Source organism: Hibiscus syriacus, unplaced genomic scaffold, assembly GCF_006381635.1.
Source record: "Hibiscus syriacus cultivar Baekdansim isolate YM2019G1 unplaced genomic scaffold, ASM638163v2 tig00110478_pilon, whole genome shotgun sequence".
NCBI lineage: Eukaryota > Viridiplantae > Streptophyta > Magnoliopsida > Malvales > Malvaceae > Hibiscus > Hibiscus syriacus.
In genome coordinates, this window is record NW_024062755.1 from 1388185 (window position 1) to 1409593 (window position 21409).

General features: G+C 33.8%; 3 protein-coding genes across 6 annotated transcripts; 2 read left to right on the plus strand and 1 right to left on the minus strand.

The window, feature by feature from the left end:
- Positions 1-3411: 3411 nt before the first annotated feature.
- Positions 3412-9591, plus strand: LOC120128304 (mitogen-activated protein kinase 16-like). 4 transcript variants are annotated; one of them, XM_039146007.1, is made up of 12 exons: positions 3414-3800; positions 3914-4068; positions 4609-5017; positions 5157-5284; positions 5398-5457; positions 5793-5942; positions 6040-6195; positions 6277-6488; positions 7289-7390; positions 8348-8508; positions 8931-9247; positions 9278-9591. In XM_039146007.1, the coding sequence occupies exons 2-11, from the start codon at positions 4045-4047 to the stop codon at positions 9203-9205; spliced, it is 1677 nt and encodes a 558-aa protein (XP_039001938.1). In that variant the 5' UTR covers positions 3414-3800; positions 3914-4044; the 3' UTR covers positions 9206-9247; positions 9278-9591. The 4 variants fall into 4 exon arrangements, with proteins under 4 accessions (XP_039001940.1, XP_039001938.1, XP_039001937.1 ...); XM_039146006.1 differs by having other exon boundaries at positions 3414-3795; XM_039146008.1 differs by having other exon boundaries at positions 3415-3795; positions 8934-9247.
- A 191-nt stretch (positions 9592-9782) lies between these two features.
- Positions 9783-14013, minus strand: LOC120128306 (BTB/POZ and MATH domain-containing protein 2-like). The gene is made up of 4 exons (XM_039146011.1): positions 13095-14013; positions 12303-12651; positions 10349-10625; positions 9783-10107 (listed from the first exon to the last, which is right to left on the minus strand). Exons 1-4 carry the CDS (start codon positions 13508-13510, stop codon positions 9917-9919), a joined length of 1233 nt encoding a protein of 410 aa, XP_039001942.1. The 5' UTR covers positions 13511-14013; the 3' UTR covers positions 9783-9916.
- Positions 14014-15472: 1459 nt separating this feature from the next.
- Positions 15473-19638, plus strand: LOC120128305 (glutamine synthetase leaf isozyme, chloroplastic-like). The gene is made up of 14 exons (XM_039146010.1): positions 15473-15630; positions 16620-16886; positions 17051-17090; positions 17187-17290; positions 17373-17421; positions 17529-17635; positions 17780-17867; positions 17960-18088; positions 18201-18275; positions 18482-18535; positions 18615-18652; positions 18764-18923; positions 19022-19082; positions 19373-19638. The coding sequence occupies exons 2-14, from the start codon at positions 16636-16638 to the stop codon at positions 19510-19512; spliced, it is 1296 nt and encodes a 431-aa protein (XP_039001941.1). The 5' UTR covers positions 15473-15630; positions 16620-16635; the 3' UTR covers positions 19513-19638.
- The last annotated feature ends 1771 nt before the right edge of the window (positions 19639-21409 follow it).

Here is a 21409-nt window from a genome sequence, read left to right on the forward strand (position 1 = left end):
GCCACTTCGGTGCAATTCTACGCGGCACTTCGATGCAATTCTATGTGGCACTTCGGTGCATTTATACGAGCTGTGGCGACAACATTAGTGTACAACCTCAATAGACTCACATATATATAGTTCTCAAAAGTGTACATGGGCTAAACAAAGAGATAACAATGAAGATGGTACTGGTGAAGTATATGTTTTTGTGATATGAACTATATTATATGATTGTTATGATGATGTGCGTATAGTTTGAATGAGTCATATGTTGATGAAAAGTATGATTAAAAGATATAAATGATAATAATGTGGATAATAGAATAGGATCAATGATGGAAATAATGTGTGATGTGTATATGTGTACATTATATTATATATAATGATTGTGTGACATCATGAAGTAATATGTTCATACATGTTTAAGCATTTAGAGTTTCCTTTATAAATTTAATGCCTCACTAAGTCCTAGACTTAGCGTGTAATTGTTTCACACGTAGGTTAAAGAAGCGAAAAGAGAAGCGAAGAAGAGTAAGACATGTCAGCATCTCCCTTACAAAATTTCAGATCAGAAAATAGATGATTTAAATGTGTTTGGTTAATTTGAATATAGTTGGCATTTACTAATTGATTGAGTTGAATATGCTCTAATCAATTTTGATTATTTTTGTCAATTTATGTAAATAAATCGCTTTTATTTTAATGAAAGTTTTAAATTTTCTTTGAATTTTGTCAAGAGTCAAAGTTTGAAAAGTCAATGTGACATCTCAGACTCGTATTCGAGTCGAGTACGGATTGGGGGTATTACAATATCAAATAATATTACGTTCTAAAAATTATATTCCCAAAAATATTATATTTCATAAACCAAACATTTGATTAATACACATTATATCTAAAGGTGCCATCGTCTTATAGGCCATTTGATATGGATAAATGTTTGATTTGGGGACAGACAAAATTAAACTTTTCAAAATAAATATTTTTAAAAACTAATTTGATATAATCTCCGTTAGAAGATTTATCAGTCAAAATCAAGTGTACGACATCAGAAAATTATTTTATACTAGTAATTATATTTTTTATTATTAGTTTAAGTAAAACATTATTTTTATTATTAAATATTAATTGTAAATATTTCCGGAAAAAATAAAAAGAGCTTCTTTTTTTATTTTTTTAATACCTTAGACAGGCGTAGGGAAATAAAATAAAAAGTATGTTTGGATAGGGAGAGGCATTGAGCTGTAAGTAGTAGCCATTTCATTGATAACCACGTCGTTGAATTGCGTGGCCCAGAAAACACACCACGTGCTCTTCTTTGCGACTTAGCTTAGCATCCCATTTAAAAACACAAAAGACGGTTTAATAAAATAATAATAATCCCCGATATTAAAAATCAAAAAACCATAGGTTGATGGCTTCTTTTTAATGTAATAAAAAATTATTTCTCATTCTAATATTCATTCTAAATTGATCATTGTAATAATATTATTTTTAGAATGTAAGTAAAGATGTATTCTGTAAATAAATCTTTAAAATACATTATTCAAATAAAAATATGATTAACTCGTATTTTTCATAGATTTGATTCAATAATGAGATTGTTGATCAAATGCATCCACATTCGATGTTCTTCACACGTTATTCATCAGCGATAGTATCAATAACACATGTTAATATCAATAACGTTGGACATAATGTTGATTAAGATAACAAAAATAATGAAGATGATGATCTTGCTGAAAAATAATTAATATAAAGAAATCACATGTAAAACGTACAACCATCGCACTATAGGACTCATATATAAAGAAGTCATTGGTAATACGATTTTTATTTATTTTTATTTTTCATCAATATTGTAATTTTATTATAATAGTACTTTTAATTATTATAATTTCTATCAATATTATAATAATTTTATTTTTTTTATTTTATAATATAACCCTCTAAAAGGTGTGTTTGATCAACATCACTGTTTACGGGGAAAAAAACTGTTAAATGAGATGTCATAGAATAAGGACAGGCTCTATGAAAAGTGTCTTTCAAAGGTACTACTAACATATAACACATTTATCTTACGTGTCAATTCAAAAATTAATCTAAAATGAGTGTTATTTAGAGAAATCATATTTTAAAGAATGATATTTGGATAAAAATCTATGTTAATCGATAATTAATTCAGTTGTATCGTTGTCATTATAATAAATAAAAATTTATAAATTTTAATGTGTTTGAGTACAATTATCTTCGATTTAGGAATAATGAGCTATGAGTAGTTTAATTATTGTAATCTATATAGTAGATTTGAAATACTACAATTAAATTTTTAGGGGCAATTTGAGAATTAGATTGAGGTATAAATAGAAAAAGTGATAATTCTTATGGACAAATCGAGAAAAATGATAATTCTTAAGGATAAATTAAGAATTAAGCTAAAATTTTAGGAGAAAACTGATATTAAGCCAAAATAATTATAGAAGGGTTAAATGATGAGACATGATTATAGGTTAGATAAATTAATTATAGTTTTGCAACTCATCTTTGGTAATATTTTCAATTTGCCTTTTGTTCATGATTAATGTTTTTTTAGATTTTAAGTTTAAGTTTAAATTTAATTTAGTTTAAATTTATTTATGTGTGAGTTTTGTTTGGATTTTTTGAGTTTAGATTTAAATATATTTGATTGTCAATTCAATTGTATATTATAATTATAATTTTAAAATATTTATTAAAAAAATATTATTTTATGTTTTTTCAAAAATTGAAAAATGTTGGTTGGTAGTGTATTTAGTTATGATTCTATGATTCAACAATATCTGTTCCTATTCTGATCATCATAAGCGTGGTTTGGTAATTTTATGGTCTAAAGTGTAATATTTACTCTTACATTAATTAAATTGAATTTTAAAAATATTATGAATTATAAAATAGAATCATAATTAAATATACTATCAACAAACATCTTTCAATTTTTTAAAAAATAGAAAAGAATACATAACTTTTTAATAAATATGATATAATATTTGAATAATTATATTTAAAATTATAATTTAAAATATAATTAAAAATTAAGATATATTTAAATCTAAATCTAAATAAATCCAAACAAAATTCTCACATAAATAGATTTAAACTAAATTAAATATAAATGCAATGAAATCTAAACTTAAAATCTAAAAAGATACTACTAATTATGAACAAAAGGCGAAAAGAAAATTGAAAATATTAACAAACATGAGTGGCAAAAGTGGAATTTAATATGAAAATGATTATGTTATCCTTTTAAATCCCACTTTTATTTGCTTTAATTGTAATATTTCCGAATTATATAATTCCAATTGGGCCCTTCAAGTTGAAGCACAACTCTCATAGATTTTCCCTTCTTCTTCTTTGATCTGTCCCTTCTAATCTTCTCTCTCTTTCATTTTGAGGTCGAAAGCATTTTCCTAAAAAACAAATAAGAAAAAAAAACACTCAGCCTTTATCTATTTATCTTTAATAAAACTTGATAATTCAATTTTGTTGTTGCTGTTGTTTTCATAGGGTTAATCGCCTCGTTTAGATTCTTCACCAAGTGACTCTCATTTTCCAGCTCAAATTGTTTTTAGTCTCATCTGCCAAAAGCCAAAATCTTTTGGCCTTATAATGTTTCTTGGCCTTTGGAAAAAAAACGATTTTTTCTTCAAAATTTCTACTCTGTTATTAGCAAAAGCTGTTAACTTTAGCTTCAGAATCTTGAACTAGCTGGATATTGAGTTTTGTTTGAACTTGAGCTTCTGCTCTCGAAACCATTTCTTTGGAGATTTTTGGGTAAGGTTGTTTTTCGTTGTTGTTGTTGTTGATCTTGATGTTTGGGGTTAATACTTTACTTTTTGGAGCTGTTTTGACTTCTGGGTATTTTGACTTCGGGGTATTTTTCCTTTTCTAGGATTTTGGTCTTGCCATTACTGGAGCTTTAGTATTTTGTGATCTTTTGATTTGGGGTTTAACTGCAAAGTGAAATTAGCTTCTCCTCCTACTTTGGAGCTTCCTGTTTGATGCCAAAGTTTTGATGCGAAGATGCAGCCTGATCAGAGAAGAAAGGTAATTTTTTTTGTAGTTTCTATGTTTACTTGTATGTAAGATCTAATGAAGTGATTTATAAATATAATTGTATGTGCTAATTGGAAGAAACTATATCTGCCTTGCTTGGATTATATTAGTCAATGAATCTGCCTCCTATGATCACTATAATTTATGTATTTTAAGTTATTAAACGGTTGACTTGATTGCTAATAGGTGCTCTGTATATTGACTGGGGAGGACACCTTGCCACATGTCTCATCTTCTGTAGGTTGATTAGGATTTCTGTTATTCTTTCTCATGTTCTGGAGGTTGACTAACAGAAGTTATATGTTACAGTTTACTTTTGGTTTTTTTATTTGTTTGCTTCTGATTTTTGCAAATTCTTGAAGTGCCCTTGTTTTAGAAACAAAGTTTCTTGCAGGCTAATAAATTTGTTTTTCCTTGAAATTGTCCGTCATGTCATTGTTGTGGTTGATTCATATTGTCCTTTTTTTGGGAGTTGTATTTATTATTCAATATATCATTGATCATGCTATATGTTTCGCCTTCACTATGCAGTCAGCGGCGGATGTAGATTTTTTCACCGAATATGGTGAGGGGAGCAGATATAGGATAGAGGAAGTAATTGGAAAAGGAAGCTATGGTGTTGTTTGTTCTGCGTATGACACGCATACTGGAGAAAAGGTTGCAATTAAGAAAATCAATGATATATTCGAACATGTATCTGATGCTACCCGGATCCTCAGAGAGATTAAACTTCTCAGGCTCCTACGTCATCCAGACATCGTTGAGATCAAGCACATCTTGTTGCCTCCGTCGAGAAGGGAGTTTAAAGATATATATGTGGTATTTGAACTTATGGAATCTGATTTACACCAGGTCATCAAAGCAAATGATGATTTAACTCCCGAACACTACCAGTTTTTTCTGTATCAGCTCCTGCGAGGCCTGAAATACATTCACACAGGTTGTTCTTCTAGACTGTTGTTTTGATTCTTCTTGTTTGAATGTAGATAACGATTCGGAAATGCATAGATATCATGCAATTTCAAGCTCTTGTTGGTTGCTTCTGATATCCTTGTTTTAAATATTTTCTGTTCTTGTAGCAAATGTTTTTCACCGGGATCTAAAGCCTAAAAATATCTTAGCCAATGCTGATTGCAAACTGAAAATCTGCGATTTTGGACTTGCAAGAGTAGCTTTTAACGATACCCCCACTGCGATATTCTGGACGGTTGGTGCTCTTTACATGATGCTGCATTCAGGAAATAGTTTACATATAATATGCAAAAACAGAAGCTTGTTTCTTGTTTTCTGAATAAAAAAATTCCCCTTTTTCCTTTATAGGACTATGTCGCAACAAGATGGTACAGGGCTCCAGAATTGTGTGGATCCTTTTTCTCCAAGGTGCAAAATTGTTTGTACATTTTATTTGATTGAAAGTAGCTTGATCTTTTCTCCCTCATTCTTGTTTATTGGTTGATGTGATGTTTTAGTTTTCATTTTCTAAATTTGGCAGTGTGACCACTCACTTTTGCCAAAGCTGTTTTAATGCTATACTTTGTGCCACAAGCTTAGTTGACATCTGCAGATGCTTTGGCATAGGGATTTTTCTCATATGTTATTTCTCTAGCATGTATCTAGCTTCTGTTACAAGTAAATGGTGTTTTTCCGTCTCTAAATGTGCCATAAGCTTTTATGCTTATATTCACATTTAGTTTTTTCTTCCCTTCTACGTTCAGTATACTCCAGCAATAGATATATGGAGCATCGGGTGCATCTTTGCTGAACTTTTAACAGGAAAACCTTTGTTTCCTGGAAAAAATGTTGTCCACCAATTGGATCTGATGACTGATCTTTTGGGAACACCGTCTGCTGAAGCCATTGCTAGGGTATGTTGGCATCCATTTTCATTTGTTTACAGTGTTCTATTTTAAGCCAAAGCTACTTGGAATCAGTTGTGATAAGATAAGGATATCATCTGAGCAGGTACGTAATGAGAAAGCTCGGAGATACTTGAGCAGCATGCGAAAGAAAAAGCCGATTCCACTTTCCCAGAAATTCCCTAATGCAGATCCTCTTGCAGTTCGTTTGTTAGAAAGGATGCTTGCCTTTGAACCCAAGGATCGGCCTACTGCTGAAGAGGTATACCTTTGTTTCTTTTCATCAACTTTTATTTAATGTACGGTCTCCTTCTAACATGGATATTTCGTTCCTTGCTGGCAGGCCCTTGCTGATCCATATTTTAAGGGCTTGGCCAAAGTTGAAAGGGAGCCTTCTGCTCAACCGGTTACCAAGATGGAATTTGAATTCGAGAGGCGTAGGATTACAAAGGAAGATGTTAGGGAACTCATATACCGGGAAATACTTGAGTACCATCCTAAAATGTTGAAAGAGTATTTGGAAGGATCAGAGCCAACTGGCTTCATGTATCCTAGGTATTGTTCTGAACTAACTATTTTTCTCACATCTTTGACTATTATATGTCATCTTATGAAACCATTATTCGTTTTAGGGTTCTATACTTGGTACTTTTGCCATCCAGCCTTGATTTTATTTTTTCTGCTATGACTGAAGTCTTTCCCATGTTCTTCAGTGTTAAAAGATTTCTGTTGCTCGGTATTGCTTCTCTTTAAAAGAGAACTTAGTATTTTTTTCCAACCAGCCTTGGTTTATTTGTGCTGTGCTATGAAGGCAGTCTTTTCCATGTTCTTCAGTGTTAAAAGATTTCTGTTGCTCGATATATCTTCTCTTTAAAAGAGAATTTTAGCTATTATATCCATGAAATGAAAGAAACCCAGTTCGACTCGTTGGGAAGATGCTATTTGTTTGTGCCATCTGAAGTTTGGAATCAATAGACTCTTGCCTTTGGCATTTGGTACTCGTCTATGATATTTTGGTAAATTTCCTTTCAAATGAATATAGCTATTATGTACAGGAAATGAATACAAAACCTCCACTGATGATAGGTGATTCCACTCATTTGGATGAAGCTGCAAATATGCCATCCTTATCCTGGAATCAATGGATTCCTCTTTTTGAAATTCCCACATTTACAAATATTCCTATAAATTAGGCTGTGCTTAGAAGTCAAAATTAGATTTTAACTGGGATCGATGATTTTGTTATACTGCCGTGATTGATTGAATGCATCTTGTTCTGAAGATTGTTGTTTTACAATTCTGAATCTCCTAAATGAATACGTTGTTACCACTCACTTGTGTGTTTCTGAATGCAGTGCGGTCGACCATTTCAAGAAGCAGTTTGCTTTCCTCGAGGAGCACTATGGAAATGGTACCACTGCAGCTCCACTTGAGAGACAACATGCATCTTTACCGAGGTACTGTTATCAATTAATTTGCATGCGTCTGTCAATATCCAGGGGGCAAATGGCACTCTAGGCACTAGAACCATTATATTTTTTTTATAGGAATAGTAGGCCTCATTAAAAACCCCCTTTATGATTAACGGAACTTGAAAATAGTTCCTTAATCAGTAAAAGGAGGAAAAGAGTGCCCTAGGATTTCATTAACCTCAAATAATTACAAAGTAATACAAACTAATCACCCTCAAGAGATACAAAACCAGAAAGAAACAGCCCTTAACAGAACATAATTATCAACCAATACCAGCCTTAGCTAGGACATCCGCCTCTATATTGGCTGTCCTACTAACCCATCTAATAAGACCTTCATAACCACTAAGCTTTTGAATAATGTCTTTAACAATTTGAACATAAACGACAGGACATGAAACAACATCCTTAACCCAGCCAATTGCCACCTTACTATCACTCTCAATAATCAATCTATCTTTAAACCTATGGCGAATAGATTCATAAAAATCTAAACCCTTTAGGATAGCCTTCAATTCCATCAAAGTTGGAGGCCCCGGACCAGCAGGCTACTAGAACCATTATATTGCCTATTGCCTTACCAAAAACATGCGGCTTGACATACCAGATGTGTACTTGGTCAAATTCACTATGCCTGAAAAGTTTGAGATGCTTTTTTCGTATAATGCTAAGGTGCAAGCAAGTAGGCGTATGCTTTGACAACACTGGTTCTAAAAGTTTCATATGTTCACCAATTATTTTTTGAAAGGCAAGATAATTTATTTAACATGGAAAGGTACACAATCTCGTCATACTTCGTAGAACTAAAATGAGCACCTATCAAAACCATCTATCGGAAACTACAATTCCCATCCTTGTTATCTTCATAGGAAATACACATTTCTCCATTATCCATATTGTGTATTTTCATACTGATCAGTACACTGTTGAAAATGTTTGCAGGCCATGTGTATTATATTCAGATAATTCAGTGCAAAACTCAACAGATGTGACAGATAACTTGTCTAAATGTTCCATCAAGGAGACTGAAAAACCCCATGCAGAGAGAAGCTTTGCAATCCCCATGTCAAGGCTTCCCCTTCAAGTTCCTCAAAGCATCCAAGGTATGAATGTTTTTCTCAGTGGATATAGATTTGGTCTTATTGGTTCCCAAACTTATTTTTGCTTTATATATATATATATATCTTCCTCTATTTATTGCCATGCTTGTATCTCACTGAGATTAAAAATGGTCATAACAACTGTCATGCTTCTGATTTTAGAGGGCATTTGATCTTTATTTCATCTAATTCTCTGGTATAAATAGCCCCTACATGTGACACATTTAAATCTTTCTTTTGTTATGGAAGTTCCAGTGCATGGATTAAAATAGCAGACAGTAAATATCCTACAATTTTCCGGAAGCATCTTGCTAGGACTTTAAAGTGAAAATGATCTGCTCATTATCTTGTCTGTTCCGTCTCCCAAAGTTCTGTCTCCCAAACACTGCATCTGCTTCTTGTAACTTATTATATAATGAATACAGCAGGTGCTGCCAGACCTGGGAAAGTAGTTGGATCGGTAATGCGTTACAACAATTGTGGGGCAGTAGCGGCAGGTGAGGCTCTTGAACAGCGAAGGATGGCCCGGAACCCAATAGTTCCAACTCAATATGCATATCCACAGAGAAATCCAGTCCGTAAAAACGACAGGGGAGAAGATGAAGTAGTTGAAAGTTCAAATGAATTGCAGCCAAAACCCCAGTACATGGCTAGGAAAGTTGCTGCTGCCCAAGGTGGATCCAGAAGTCAGTGGTATTGACCTAATATCAACTACTAATGGCTAACAAAAATGCCGGTGATAATCCAATCCTGTATTGCTCTTCCTTGCAATTAGGAGTTCATCGGGTGAGGAAGCGATGTTATACATGCTCCAGCAGAGCTGGCTAAGAAAGATAAACTACACACGTTAAGCTATAATTGTAATTTATAGCACTAATTTGGAAGAGATTAAACTATGTCTGCTATCCTTCACCCCATGGTTTTATGATCCAGATCACTGACAAGATAAGTGAACTTACAGACTTGAGCAGAAGGCAAAGTGTTCTCTCAATTTATGTTCTCAACTTATTATGTTCTTATTCTTTGTTAACACCCTTTACCCTCCAACTTGGCTTGCAGTTATTTATATGATGCTTCAGTTGTAATGACATCTAATATATGGTCTGAAAAATGGAACATGCACTAGTCTTGATGATATTGTCACATTCCTAGATAAACATGCATTTGAACGTATCATGTCATTGTGTATTTGTGTTGCTTGATTATCAGATAGATTTTAATCTACATAAAAGCATGAATTGAGGCATTTAGATCATGAACAAACTCAATACACAAACTTCGTATAAATCAACTTATAAATTTTCGAATATTCACCAATGTTGGTACAAGTGCAAAGAATGTCTAATGCTATCTTACTCTCTTTATTAGTTTTCCAACCAATCAAAAGATGAGTTACATGTTATTCGCTAAATCATTGTAGTCTTGGTTTGACTCGCCGAACATTAACATCAGTACCATCCAATGGTGGTGCTTCTTTTCTTCTTCGATATCCACAAGCAATAACAGAATGCTCTCCGATTCTCGCAACATATTGCAGCAATTCAGTAAGAACACCCGGGCAGCTTTCCTTCAGATACTCAAATCCATCTGTTTGCATCACAGCTGAAACCAGTGCAACAACTTTGTCATTCTACACAATCTCTAAAAGAATATAAAAATAAATTAAAAGGGATTCCTCATTTAGAGAGAAACTCTATCAGTAACAATGAATTCTCCTCTTGCATATGCTTTTGATAGAAAAAGTGAAAGGATGAAAAGAGAATAGAAAAGTAGAAAGAAAAATTTATACATTCTCTAAGCCTACACTAGTGAATCTAAAATAGAATTGGTTTTCGGTCCCTACCTTTCAAATTTTCCGGCAATGCAACGAATTTTAAGCATATAGCTTTCAAATGCAAACAGTTGTGATGTTCTGCCAAAGCTAATGTAGTTGCAACTGTGTTTATTGCAACACCCTCACAAAGTTTAGCCTCGCAGAACAATCTCATTCTCTCAAGCGCATAACGGTCAGCAGCGGCAAGCAGATGCTGAGCAACAAGTGTAGAAGCCCATTTAGAAGTTGAACCCACTAGCTCATGCATGTCTGGTAAGTTATCCCAGTAAATGAAATGGAGCAATGCCTGCAAATATCCAACCATAGTGATAAGAATATATATATATATTCAAGATCACTTACCAAGTCACCTTGGGAATCCTCACAAGATTCGGCAAGTTTTAGTTATGCCTAGGAAAATTTAAAACAGACAGTGCTAGTTAATTTGCTTAATCAAGAAATAAGGAAAAGAGAAAGAGAGGTTAAAATATTGGTTCTTGACAAGGCAAGAGCAATGCAGGACCAAGAATCTCATAGCATGGACCTGCTATCAACTTCCACATTCCAACTCCATGTTGGCCGAAGTAAAATGAAGCCATGATGTCATCTGTATCAAGTCTCATAGTTACTAAGACATGTTTTATTACATTTTATCCACTGCCATGCACATTAAGCAACATTTAGAAAATAAAATAGGTATTAACATGAAGGGGATATCTAACACTTGGGACATCCAATGCCTGATGTCACAAGTAAACGGCTGGATTTACTCATCCAAAAGCTGGATCCTCAATGCATCTAGCAGAAGCACTTCTGCAGACAGCTCAGAAATTTCGTCAAAGCATTTTAGAGTATATGATTATCAAATCCATGTCAGTTGAAACTACACTTGTATTATTCCACTAGCTCAATAGGTAGTGCAAAAGGAAGAGGCAATTAGAAAGGAAGCAAAAGAAGACACTTAACCGAGGTTAGGAAGAATAATTTACAGAAGCAGCGCCTTAGGAGAGGAATCCCGATGTACACTCCTGTATAAGCCATCCTGTATGGCACCACAATTACTCAACTAACAGAAAGAACCAACAAAGCTACCTCTTCCTGTGAACCTTGCCATACCATCCAAAAAAAAAAGTTCATGATGAAGACAATTATAGGTTCCTAAGAGACAACAGCTTTAAGGAAGTACGATCATCATGTTCTTCTCCTAATCACAATAATTTGTGCTTCTAGTTGTAAAATAAGTTAACCATTTAATAAACTATGGGATTTGTGATATGGCAACAGAAAGCCAAATTTCACACTCATCCCTAAACCAGAATTGAAATACAATAAATCCATTGCTCTAGTGAAGTTCATATTAAATTATATACCCCAGTGAAAATAACCTTTTATTTCTCGTTACCTATTACCATCCAGCTTGCTTGCACTAGAGAAAATGACGATTCTGAAGCTTAAGTTCTATGTATAAGTCTATCGGAATGTAGGAACTCACTAGTAATTGAAACTAAAAATTAAGTAACACTCTAATAAGCCAAGTAGCATTTGTATGAGCTTCCACCATGCCATCTATACGTAAATTTTCCAATAACTATAGAACACTTGATGAAATACAGCAAAACGTGCTCAGAGGAAAAAACTTGCAAAAGTCTTCATTTTTTTGTTGCTTCTTATGCGCTGATACCACTCATATCCTTCGTTTCATTCAAATTTATATCTATGAACACCTCAGAGCTACCAAAAGAGCTAGGGAAAGAGAACAGTAACCTAATTGATGTTCTTAATTCCAAATACTTAAAATATAAGGAAAGAAAAGTGTACATAAACAAGGAACAGAACTAATCAGAGCTTCGGCATAGATAAAATCTTATGCTATGTATTGTTAAAACCTAATCTAGTCTTCATCAATATGATAAGCTTGCCCAATAGACAAGGACCGGGAATGGAAGGAAAAATACTAAATGAGATTAGATCAAAAGTGGAGAACCTTGAAAACAGGAGCTTCCATATCTTCTACTCTAATGCACTGCGTGTTCTGATCCTTCAATGGGCCAAAAAGTTGTGCCCCGAATACAGGTGAACGAGCTGCAAGGACCAACTTGTGGGCATCAAATATTTCCCCGTCAACTTCAAATTTCACATCAGTTCCCTTTCCACTTTCTAGTAGCTTCCCCAAATGCTGACTAAGATCAGAAGGTGGCAATGAAATAGAATATAGTTTGGGTCCCTCTGTATGTGACTTAACTACACCAACACAACAGCGAATTGAGAGGCAATCATCTTTAAGGTAGTCTGATGTGTCGAGGAGCGTTCTTTTGAAAAAGCGTTTATAACCCCTGCAAAAATGACAGCCATTTAATGATGCTTTTACACAAAAAGCAAAAAAACCACCAATCTAAATGAGCGAGTTACAGCAATAGACCATTATAGCAAGGTAGCAAACAACAGTTTGTTTATAAATCTTTGATTGGTTCAGCAAAGAGTTCCACATAATTTCACATTGTAAAAAAGTCAGAAATCAGACCATTAAGGGGCGAATGCACTAATAAAAAAATTGAAGTACTTTCACAGTAAAAAGTAGTGCTCTTCCCTAATAACTCATTAGATTTCTCAAGACTATAAGGGAATACAACTGACATCAAATTCACATTATTCACCTTATAGATATATCTACATCAAATTTTCCAGTCTCAAATCTAACTATCAAGGCAGAAACTAATCAAAGAAAAAGGCTATAATATTAGTTTTACAATGCAAAGAACATCACAAACGGACTCACCACATGCTCCCACGATACTTAAGGGTATAAGGCCCGCTCTCAAGTATCCTGCCAAAATGGCTATGCACCTTGTGACGATCGTTCCCACTCTGGTCCAGAAGTGTCAACTCAAAAATGGCTCTTACATCCGTTCCTTCACTTGCCAAAGCAATAAAAAGCGAAACGTACGAAGCATTATCTTCGGCGCTCTTTCCATCCGGGTAAAGATAAATTGCCCATTCATAGCCCCCCACCATAAATGTATCCGAAGCTATGTATTTGCCCACTCCCATGCCTTTGGCAAGGGAGTATCCCTTGATTTTGAATTCATGGGACCCGTTCACGGTGTCAGTTCGAGACGTCGAGGAGGTTGAAGAAGGAACAGGGGAAGAAGTTGAGGGTTTTGGAGGTTCTTTGTGAAATCCAATTGTGCCCATTACGTGTGGCAGGCTAAATTCGGGATCTTGATTATCTGGGTATTATTATTATTTATTGAAAACGAAAGCAAGACGGGTAATTGGTGAATCTCCACAATTCTTCTGGGTTGAATTGGGAATTAGAATCAGAAAAGGGATTTTACAAAGGGCAATCGAGATTTTCAAAGTGCGAACCTTCTTTCTTTTAGAAATCGCAGAACAGGTATTTCTTCTTTGGATACGAATTGAAACGGGCAGGGACCGAAAGAGTTTTATCGATCGAATGTTTGTGAATTCGGATCAGAACTTAAGAGCCCTAAGTCGGGAGAACTTCGAAATCAAAACAAAATACCAAGAACCAAAAATGGCGACGGATGAAATTTTAAAAAGAATGGTGAAATACAGAAAATCGGGAGCGAATTAAGAGACAAAGATTAATAAATTTTGCAGATTGGGAAATCAATTGGGGGAAATCAAGAAACTTCGAGAAGGCTTCTTTTGACTTTTGATCAAATAGCGACGGCAAAGTTGAAACCTTTATATTTCCAAATGGATGCAAAATGGCACCCACTTTTAAATAATGCAAGCAAGGAAGATTGCCTGAAGTTTCTTTGTGAATTTCCCAAAGGGAAAATCAAGCTTGGTTCTTTTGTTTTTGGAATTGGTTTCTTCGGGGTTAAGGATAGTAGGCCTTCATCATTGTCATCCAAAGAGTCCAATGCCCCAAAATGACCAAACTCGCATTGCAATCCATTAATTATTCATGACCAAGACCAATACTAGAAGTATTTGTGAGTTGAATCGAAGTATATTCCAGAATTTAGTATCCTAACTATCATTTTTATTATGTTTTGGTTACTTAATTATTTTTTGTTTTAAAATATACTTAATATTATGTTTTGATTTCATTTTGGTCACTCACCATTAAAAAATTAACTTTGATTTTGACGTGTCATCATAAGGTAATGTCACATCATCATTAGAGAAAATTTAAAGAATACAGTGTTCAACAGTTCTATTAATTTTTTAATGACGGTGACTAAAATGAAATTAAAATGTAACATTATGAATGATTTTGAAAAAAAATATACTTAAATGAACAAAATAGAACAAAAGTGATGATTTATGTATTAAACAAGTAGTTTACCCTACATTTTATTATAATGAAAAACGTAAGTATACATAGGGGAGGGGAAGAGGGACTTTAGAGAAAATAACGAGGAGCGCTCCTAATGGGTCTAGAATCTATGATCTAAGGGACTACGATGGAATAAAGATGAACAACTTGACCAATTGAACAAATGTGCTAATAAATATTTACTCACCCAATTATGTATGATGTTTCATTTTGGTCACTCGATTATTTTTTTTAAATCATACATAACATTACATTTTAGTTTTATTTAAGTCACTCATCGTTAAAAAATTAACGTTATGTTGATGCATCATCTTAAGATAATGTCATGTCATTGTTAAAAAATAAAAAACATCACGTCAACAGTTTTATTTTTTAACGATTGGTGACTAAAATGAAATTAAAATATAATATTAGTTATAAATTTTTAAAAATATTTAAGTGATTAAAATAAAATTGTATGAATAATTAGACAATTAAATACAAATTTAATTAAAAAATAACCTTATTATATAAAAAAATTGCCCACATTATAAGATAGTTGTCAACTTATTAATTATGTAGTTTTATTTTGAAAAAATATTAATTTTTTTATTTTACCAAAAAAAATGAGTATTATTTATTCAAGAGTCAAATTGTAGTAATTTTCTAATACGTGAATGAGATAAGCTCTGCATATTTTTATCTAAAAAAATTTAGATGTATAGCCAAAGCTTTCCCCTTGGTGGCACCAAAGAGACCAGAAACCAATTTCCTCCACTCATAGCATATCCCTATATGTTCATCAAAAGCCAGAGACAACTCCTTTTCTCTATCATTTATCAACCTCTCTTTTTTTAACTTCTTTTTTACACTTAAAATTTCAGTTCCACTCCTCTTTCTCTCTCTCCCTTATTGTCTCCCTTCTTTCTTTATTTCTTTCTTCTTTTCTTCTCCTTGTACAGCCAATCCCAGCAACACCCACTTTTCTGGTTCCTTGACAGACCATTTTCCAGGCACTTCCCAGGTCAGTTCTCTCTTTATCTCAGTGTTATTTGATTTTTTTGACTCTTGATGGCTTGAGATCTTTGTGCTTCACATTATGCACCTTTTATGACAACATGATCATGCTGTAATCACTACCTTTTTCACTTATACATGAACCATATAATGTGAGTTGGTGTTTATCAAAGTCACATTATAGGTTGACTTTCAGATCTCTCTAGATTCTTTGTTTCTCTTGTGTTTAATTTGAACCCAGAATAGTTGGAACTTGAACCAACTGAACAAAAGTGTTTTCCCTTGTGACCTTTTGTTCATTGAAATGAGAGTTATTTGGCTGGTCCCCCCCCACTAGTTATTGCCAAAGTTTTCTTACTGATAAACGATCAGTGGTTGGAGTTTCGAGCCTTGGACCAGCAGCTCCCTCATCTAGGAGAGAGCAAAAATCACTAGGTCTAGTCCCTATCCATTAAGGCTTTGCACATGGTCCACTTAGCTGAAGATTAGTGGATATGGATTTCTACTACTTTTTTGCTAAACAATGTTGTATTTGTTTTTGTGGTCCAAGATTTAATCTGACCATGAGTTGCACAGGCAAAGAAAATGGTATTTTATGTACTTACCACTTACCATTGTTCATTTCATTACCCTTTCCTTTTGGTATAAAGGATCTAGGAATAGGAGAATATGTTGAAGATGGTTTGAACTCTACACTTGTTGAATGTCACCTATTAATGGTGACAACATAAACCGATCGGGTTAAACCCGAGATTTATTCATTTTTATCCTTTGTGATTTTGTATAAACCTTAATATATATTTGTATACCATATTGGTGGAAAGTTAGTATAAACCTTATTTTTTTATTTTTGATTAATTAGTATAAACCTTATACTGTAGAGAATAAGGCCTTTTCTTCTTGCATAATCTGTATTAAAACTTTGATTCTATGTTTTTTTTTTGTTGGATATGTTGTTGTTTAAGTTGATTTTTATACTTGTTTGATTTCTCTCAGTTGGGAGAAGGGGGAAATGGCACAGATTTTAGCACCTTCGACTCAATGGCAAATGAGACTACTGAAGACCTCGACCTTTGGAAGTCCGGTCGCCACGAAAATGAGGAGTCCTCTGGTATTGAAAAAGAACAGGAAAGGAGCAGCTAAAAGCTCTGGAAAATTTAGAGTGCTTGCCTTGTCCGAGAACAGCACTGTCAACAGGCTAGAGAAGCTACTGAACATGGACGTCTCTCCATACACTGACAAGATCATTGCTGAATATATTTGGTACATCATCTTTCTAACACATTTATCTATGTTTCAGATAGAATATGTGTCAAACAAGGTACTTCGGACAAATAGATAAGGATTATTAAATCAATATTCAAATATAGATTTAAGATGGCTATTTTCCTTGCACCTTAATCACTGCTGTTTCTGCACTGAAACAGGATAGGAGGCAGTGGAATCGATATGCGTAGCAAGTCCAGGGTAAGAAAAATATCAGAACTAAAACTGTGTAAGTTTCAATCCGGTATTTCGTTTTTTTTTTCCTTATGTTTCTTTGGGCCTTCTTACTATTTGCAGACAATATCAAAGCCAGTGGAACATCCCTCTGAGCTTCCCAAGTGGAACTACGATGGATCAAGTACCGGACAAGCACCTGGTGACGATAGTGAAGTTATTTTACAGTAATCCCTTTTAAAAGAAATCTAAAACTTTCTTTATTGCTTGTAATCATCAAAACACCATTTTGACTGAAAACTTCATCAGCCCTCAAGCGATCTTTAAGGACCCTTTCCGAGGAGGTAACAATATCTTGGTGAGTATTATTGAAGGCATGCGATCAAAAATTTTCTTTCTAATTGTTGAAAGTTTTGTAAGTAAATTATATAGCGTGGTTAACATTTTCGTATGTGCTTCAAAAAGGTAATTTGTGATGCGTACACACCAGCTGGTGAGCCCATTCCCACAAACAAGCGTGCCAGAGCTGCTGAGATTTTCAGTAACAAGAAGGTGGTTGATGAAGTACCATGGTAGAATCACATTATTTCAACCATCTTCTTTTGTTTAAATTCGGATTGTTTGAGATTTATATCGCAAGCTTGTATTTGCTTTCATCCTATCTCGGCATTCATACAAAAGGAAATGCCCTCGTGTTGCTATACCTTTCTGATTAGGTTTGGGATTGAGCAAGAGTACACTTTACTTCAACAAAACGTGAAATGGCCTTTAGGTTGGCCTGTTGGAGGCTACCCTGGTCCGCAGGTAATAATTTGACTTGTAGAGGTCTGTACATGTTAGTAATATAGTCCTACATGAACTTATACATTAGCATGGTTGTTTGGTGCCAAATTCAGGGTCCTTATTACTGTGGAGCTGGAGCTGACAAGTCATTCGGGCGTGACATCTCGGATGCTCATTACAAAGCTTGCTTATATGCCGGCATTAACATCAGTGGCACCAATGGGGAGGTTATGCCCGGCCAGGTCTGCTTACTTTGAATCCTTCTCATCTTGCTAATGAAAATGAAGTACTGTTGCATTCATGCTTGTGTGTTCATTAGTTATCACCATTTTGATTCTGTGAATAACTATCCAGTGGGAGTACCAAGTTGGTCCAAGTGTTGGTATCGAAGCTGGAGATCATATCTGGGGTTCTCGTTACATTCTTGAGGTATTTCTTCTCCATATGATCTCGTTAGTCTTATAGAGATACCACTACAAAATTCCGACCTTTGCAGCATCTATGCATAAAGTCAAAAATAAACATGGCTTGGTTTAAACAAATTCAAGCGGAGGAAAACAGTTCTAACATTGATCATCTTTACATATATGTCAATTAGTACGATTACTTACCAATAGTTTCCTCTATTCTCATAGAGAATCACTGAACAAGCTGGCGTTGTTCTCTCTCTTGATCCTAAGCCAATTGAGGTAATGTAACATTACGCAACATTCTATTCTGACTATTAGTCCATCAGAGGGTTTGCTCAATTCGTTTTCCTATTGCTAGGGTGATTGGAATGGTGCTGGATGCCATACAAATTACAGGTCTTACTCCTGACTTTTCTATGTTTCATTTGCACCTTTGGGAGTTATATGCCTTTGGTAAATTTAAATAGTAGCACTTTGAATAACAACGAAACGGATTTCTTAACGCAGTACGAAGAGCATGAGGGAAGAAGGAGGCTTTGAAGTTATAAAGAAAGCGATTCTGAATTTGTCGCTTCGCCACAAGGAGCATATTAGTGCTTATGGTGAAGGAAATGAGAGAAGACTGACAGGAAAGCATGAAACAGCCAGCATCGACACATTTTCATGGGTACGTTTCATGAGATATCTGTGCCTTGCAATGGAAGCCATGGGAAACTTAAGATACTTCTTTAATGTTTGTAAAACTTTTCGTGTTTGAATTTGCAGGGAGTGGCTAATCGTGGTTGCTCAATCCGAGTTGGGCGTGACACCGAGAAGAATGGAAAAGGTACTGCCATCATTAAAAATTCCAATAGTTAATATTTAAGTTCCAACATGTCCTCTAACTTGTAAACCAAGTGAATGATCAACGGGGTTGTAAGGGTAAGAAAGATTAGAGCGTCGATGTGTTTTTCAAACTTTGAACTCGGGATTTATGTTATGTTATTAAATAGGGGTTTTCAACCATATAGTAAAAAGCTGAATTATTATATTTAGGATCCAAAGAAGGATGCTGAAAACTCTAATTTGTTGACATCAAGCTTCCATAGTGTTGTCCTTTCATTGCTTCATTGTTAGGTTACTTGGAAGACCGGCGCCCGGCTTCAAACATGGACCCGTACGTGGTGACATCGTTGCTGGCAGAAACTACAATATTGTACGAGCCAACACTCGAAGCAGAAGCACTCGCTGCTCAGAAGATTGCTTTGAAGGTCTGATTCAAAGCAGCTTGGCTTGGTCTAGCTCATTTACAGGGATGGTTTTGCACTTTTTATAAATCGGGTGGCTTTTAGGGAAAATCCCTGTAAATGAAAGGGTCCGAAAATGAGTACTCGTCTTCTCAATTGGTTCTTAAATGGATTGTCTTGTAAATTAAAATCATTGGTCTTACCACTTATCTTCCATCTTTGGTTAATGGATATTTTAATTTTAGATGTTTAGTGGTTGAAGATTCCTTCATCAACTAAAAGAATAAGAGTTCAATTACGTTTGCATATGCATATTTGTTTATGTTTAATAAAATTCTAATATATTTATTTTGACAAATGGAATTTCAAAAGCTATTAAATATATTTAAATATTAAAGCTATTAAAATAATTGATGTTTGGATTCAATTGTAACAATTATAAATTGACGATGATGATGGAGGTTGTAAATTTCGATTTGGTTTGAATTTTTCTTAAAAAAATTAAACTATTCGAGTTAATATAGATTTTTTATTTGATTTTAATTTGAATTTACAATGTTTTAATAAATAAAAATCAAAACATTATTTTAATGGTTAGTTAAATAATTTGTTTCTTTTGTGTTAGTTCTTAATTTTCTTGTTTATTAAATTTTTATTTCTTTTTAATTTCATTTTAACTAAATTCGAATAATATATTCCTCAATCCATTCCAACATAAAAATCCCAAAAACCTCAATGTTTAGAAATCCTATCAATTTGGTCTAACAAAAAATATCAAAAATCCTAATCATCGTTGTCGCCCATTTGTTCAGTGTCTGTCGTCTCTTCATGTTGGTCGCACATCCCTCGTCAATCCTTTACAACATTGGTCAAGACTTATAACCAACGAATTCAGCCTCACAACTTGTGAGTTATTGGATTGATTTTAAAAATTAGGTTTTCGACGAACAACTGGAATCTAAAACCAACGGGCGTAGGACGACTGTGAGAGCGACAAACAAAGCAAGAGAAAATTAATGAAAACGATGAAAAAATGGTGTCTAAAAGGTGTGTGGTTTGTAGAAGAGTGACGGTGATATCGAATGGGCGTTGACATTGTTGCGATGCCGATGATGAGCAAAATTTCAACGTGAACTTGGAGAAATCGTTAGATGAGTGGCGATGTTGTTGCAATATCGTTCAGGGATTTTAGGATGGACAAAAATTGAAGAAGAGGTCAACCGGTAAAGGAAGAATGAATGACGGCGTAAATACGGTGGTAGGAGCCATATAAAATGCAGGGATCGTCGATAAAATGAAATTAGAATAAAAATGAATATTTACACAGTAAGTTTCTAAACTTTTGACAATTTTAAAAGTATGACACTAAACCACTATTAATTTATTACTAAATTGTTAAATTATTAATATATTTTTAATAAAATAATACATTATTTCAAATTAAAATGAGAAAAACTGATAAGATTTTAAAATATTTTGAATTTTTAAAATTATTTCAAATTAGTATCAATTTAATATAATACATAATTTTTAAAGACTAAAACCATTATTCTACCAATGTCACATCACCATTCTCATTAAGTCAATGATCAAACCTAATAGCAAGCAATCAAAATATAAATGAAACATAACATTAAATATGGTTTTGAAAAAGAAATAATTAAATGATTAAAATAGAAATATGAGAATAAGTGAATGACCAAATAGATAATCTATCTTAATTTTGAAGAAGAATAAGGGACCACTTTTTTTTTAACTAGTGACCAAAATGAAACGGATCGAGAAGATAAGGGACCACCAGTTCTTTTCTTTAAACTGGACTACATGTTCCTAAACTATAACCCTTATTCTAAATTAATCTCATTTTTTTAATATTTCAATTTTATCCTTGTAACTTTCATTTATATTGGCCCCAAAACTTTTAAAT

Excerpts from the sequence above, each read along its gene's own strand:
- LOC120128304 (XM_039146007.1), top strand. The coding sequence starts at position 4,045 with ATGCAGCCTGATCAGAGAAGAAAG. Across the intron at positions 6,489-7,288 it reads ACTGGCTTCATGTATCCTAG|TGCGGTCGACCATTTCAAGA; the intron begins GTATTGTTCTGA and ends TTCTGAATGCAG. Across the intron at positions 8,509-8,930 it reads AGTTCCTCAAAGCATCCAAG|CAGGTGCTGCCAGACCTGGG; the intron begins GTATGAATGTTT and ends TAATGAATACAG.
- LOC120128306 (XM_039146011.1), bottom strand. The coding sequence starts at position 13,510 with ATGGGCACAATTGGATTTCACAAAGAACCTCCAAAACCCTCAACTTCT. Across the intron at positions 12,652-13,094 it reads AAGTATCGTGGGAGCATGTG|GGGTTATAAACGCTTTTTCA; the intron begins GTGAGTCCGTTT and ends TCATTTTTGCAG. Across the intron at positions 10,108-10,348 it reads ATTGCCGGAAAATTTGAAAG|CTGTGATGCAAACAGATGGA; the intron begins GTAGGGACCGAA and ends CACTGGTTTCAG.
- LOC120128305 (XM_039146010.1), top strand. The coding sequence starts at position 16,636 with ATGGCACAGATTTTAGCACCTTCGACTCAATGGCAAATGAGACTACTG. Across the intron at positions 17,091-17,186 it reads ATATGCGTAGCAAGTCCAGG|ACAATATCAAAGCCAGTGGA; the intron begins GTAAGAAAAATA and ends TACTATTTGCAG. Across the intron at positions 18,089-18,200 it reads GGGAGGTTATGCCCGGCCAG|TGGGAGTACCAAGTTGGTCC; the intron begins GTCTGCTTACTT and ends ATAACTATCCAG.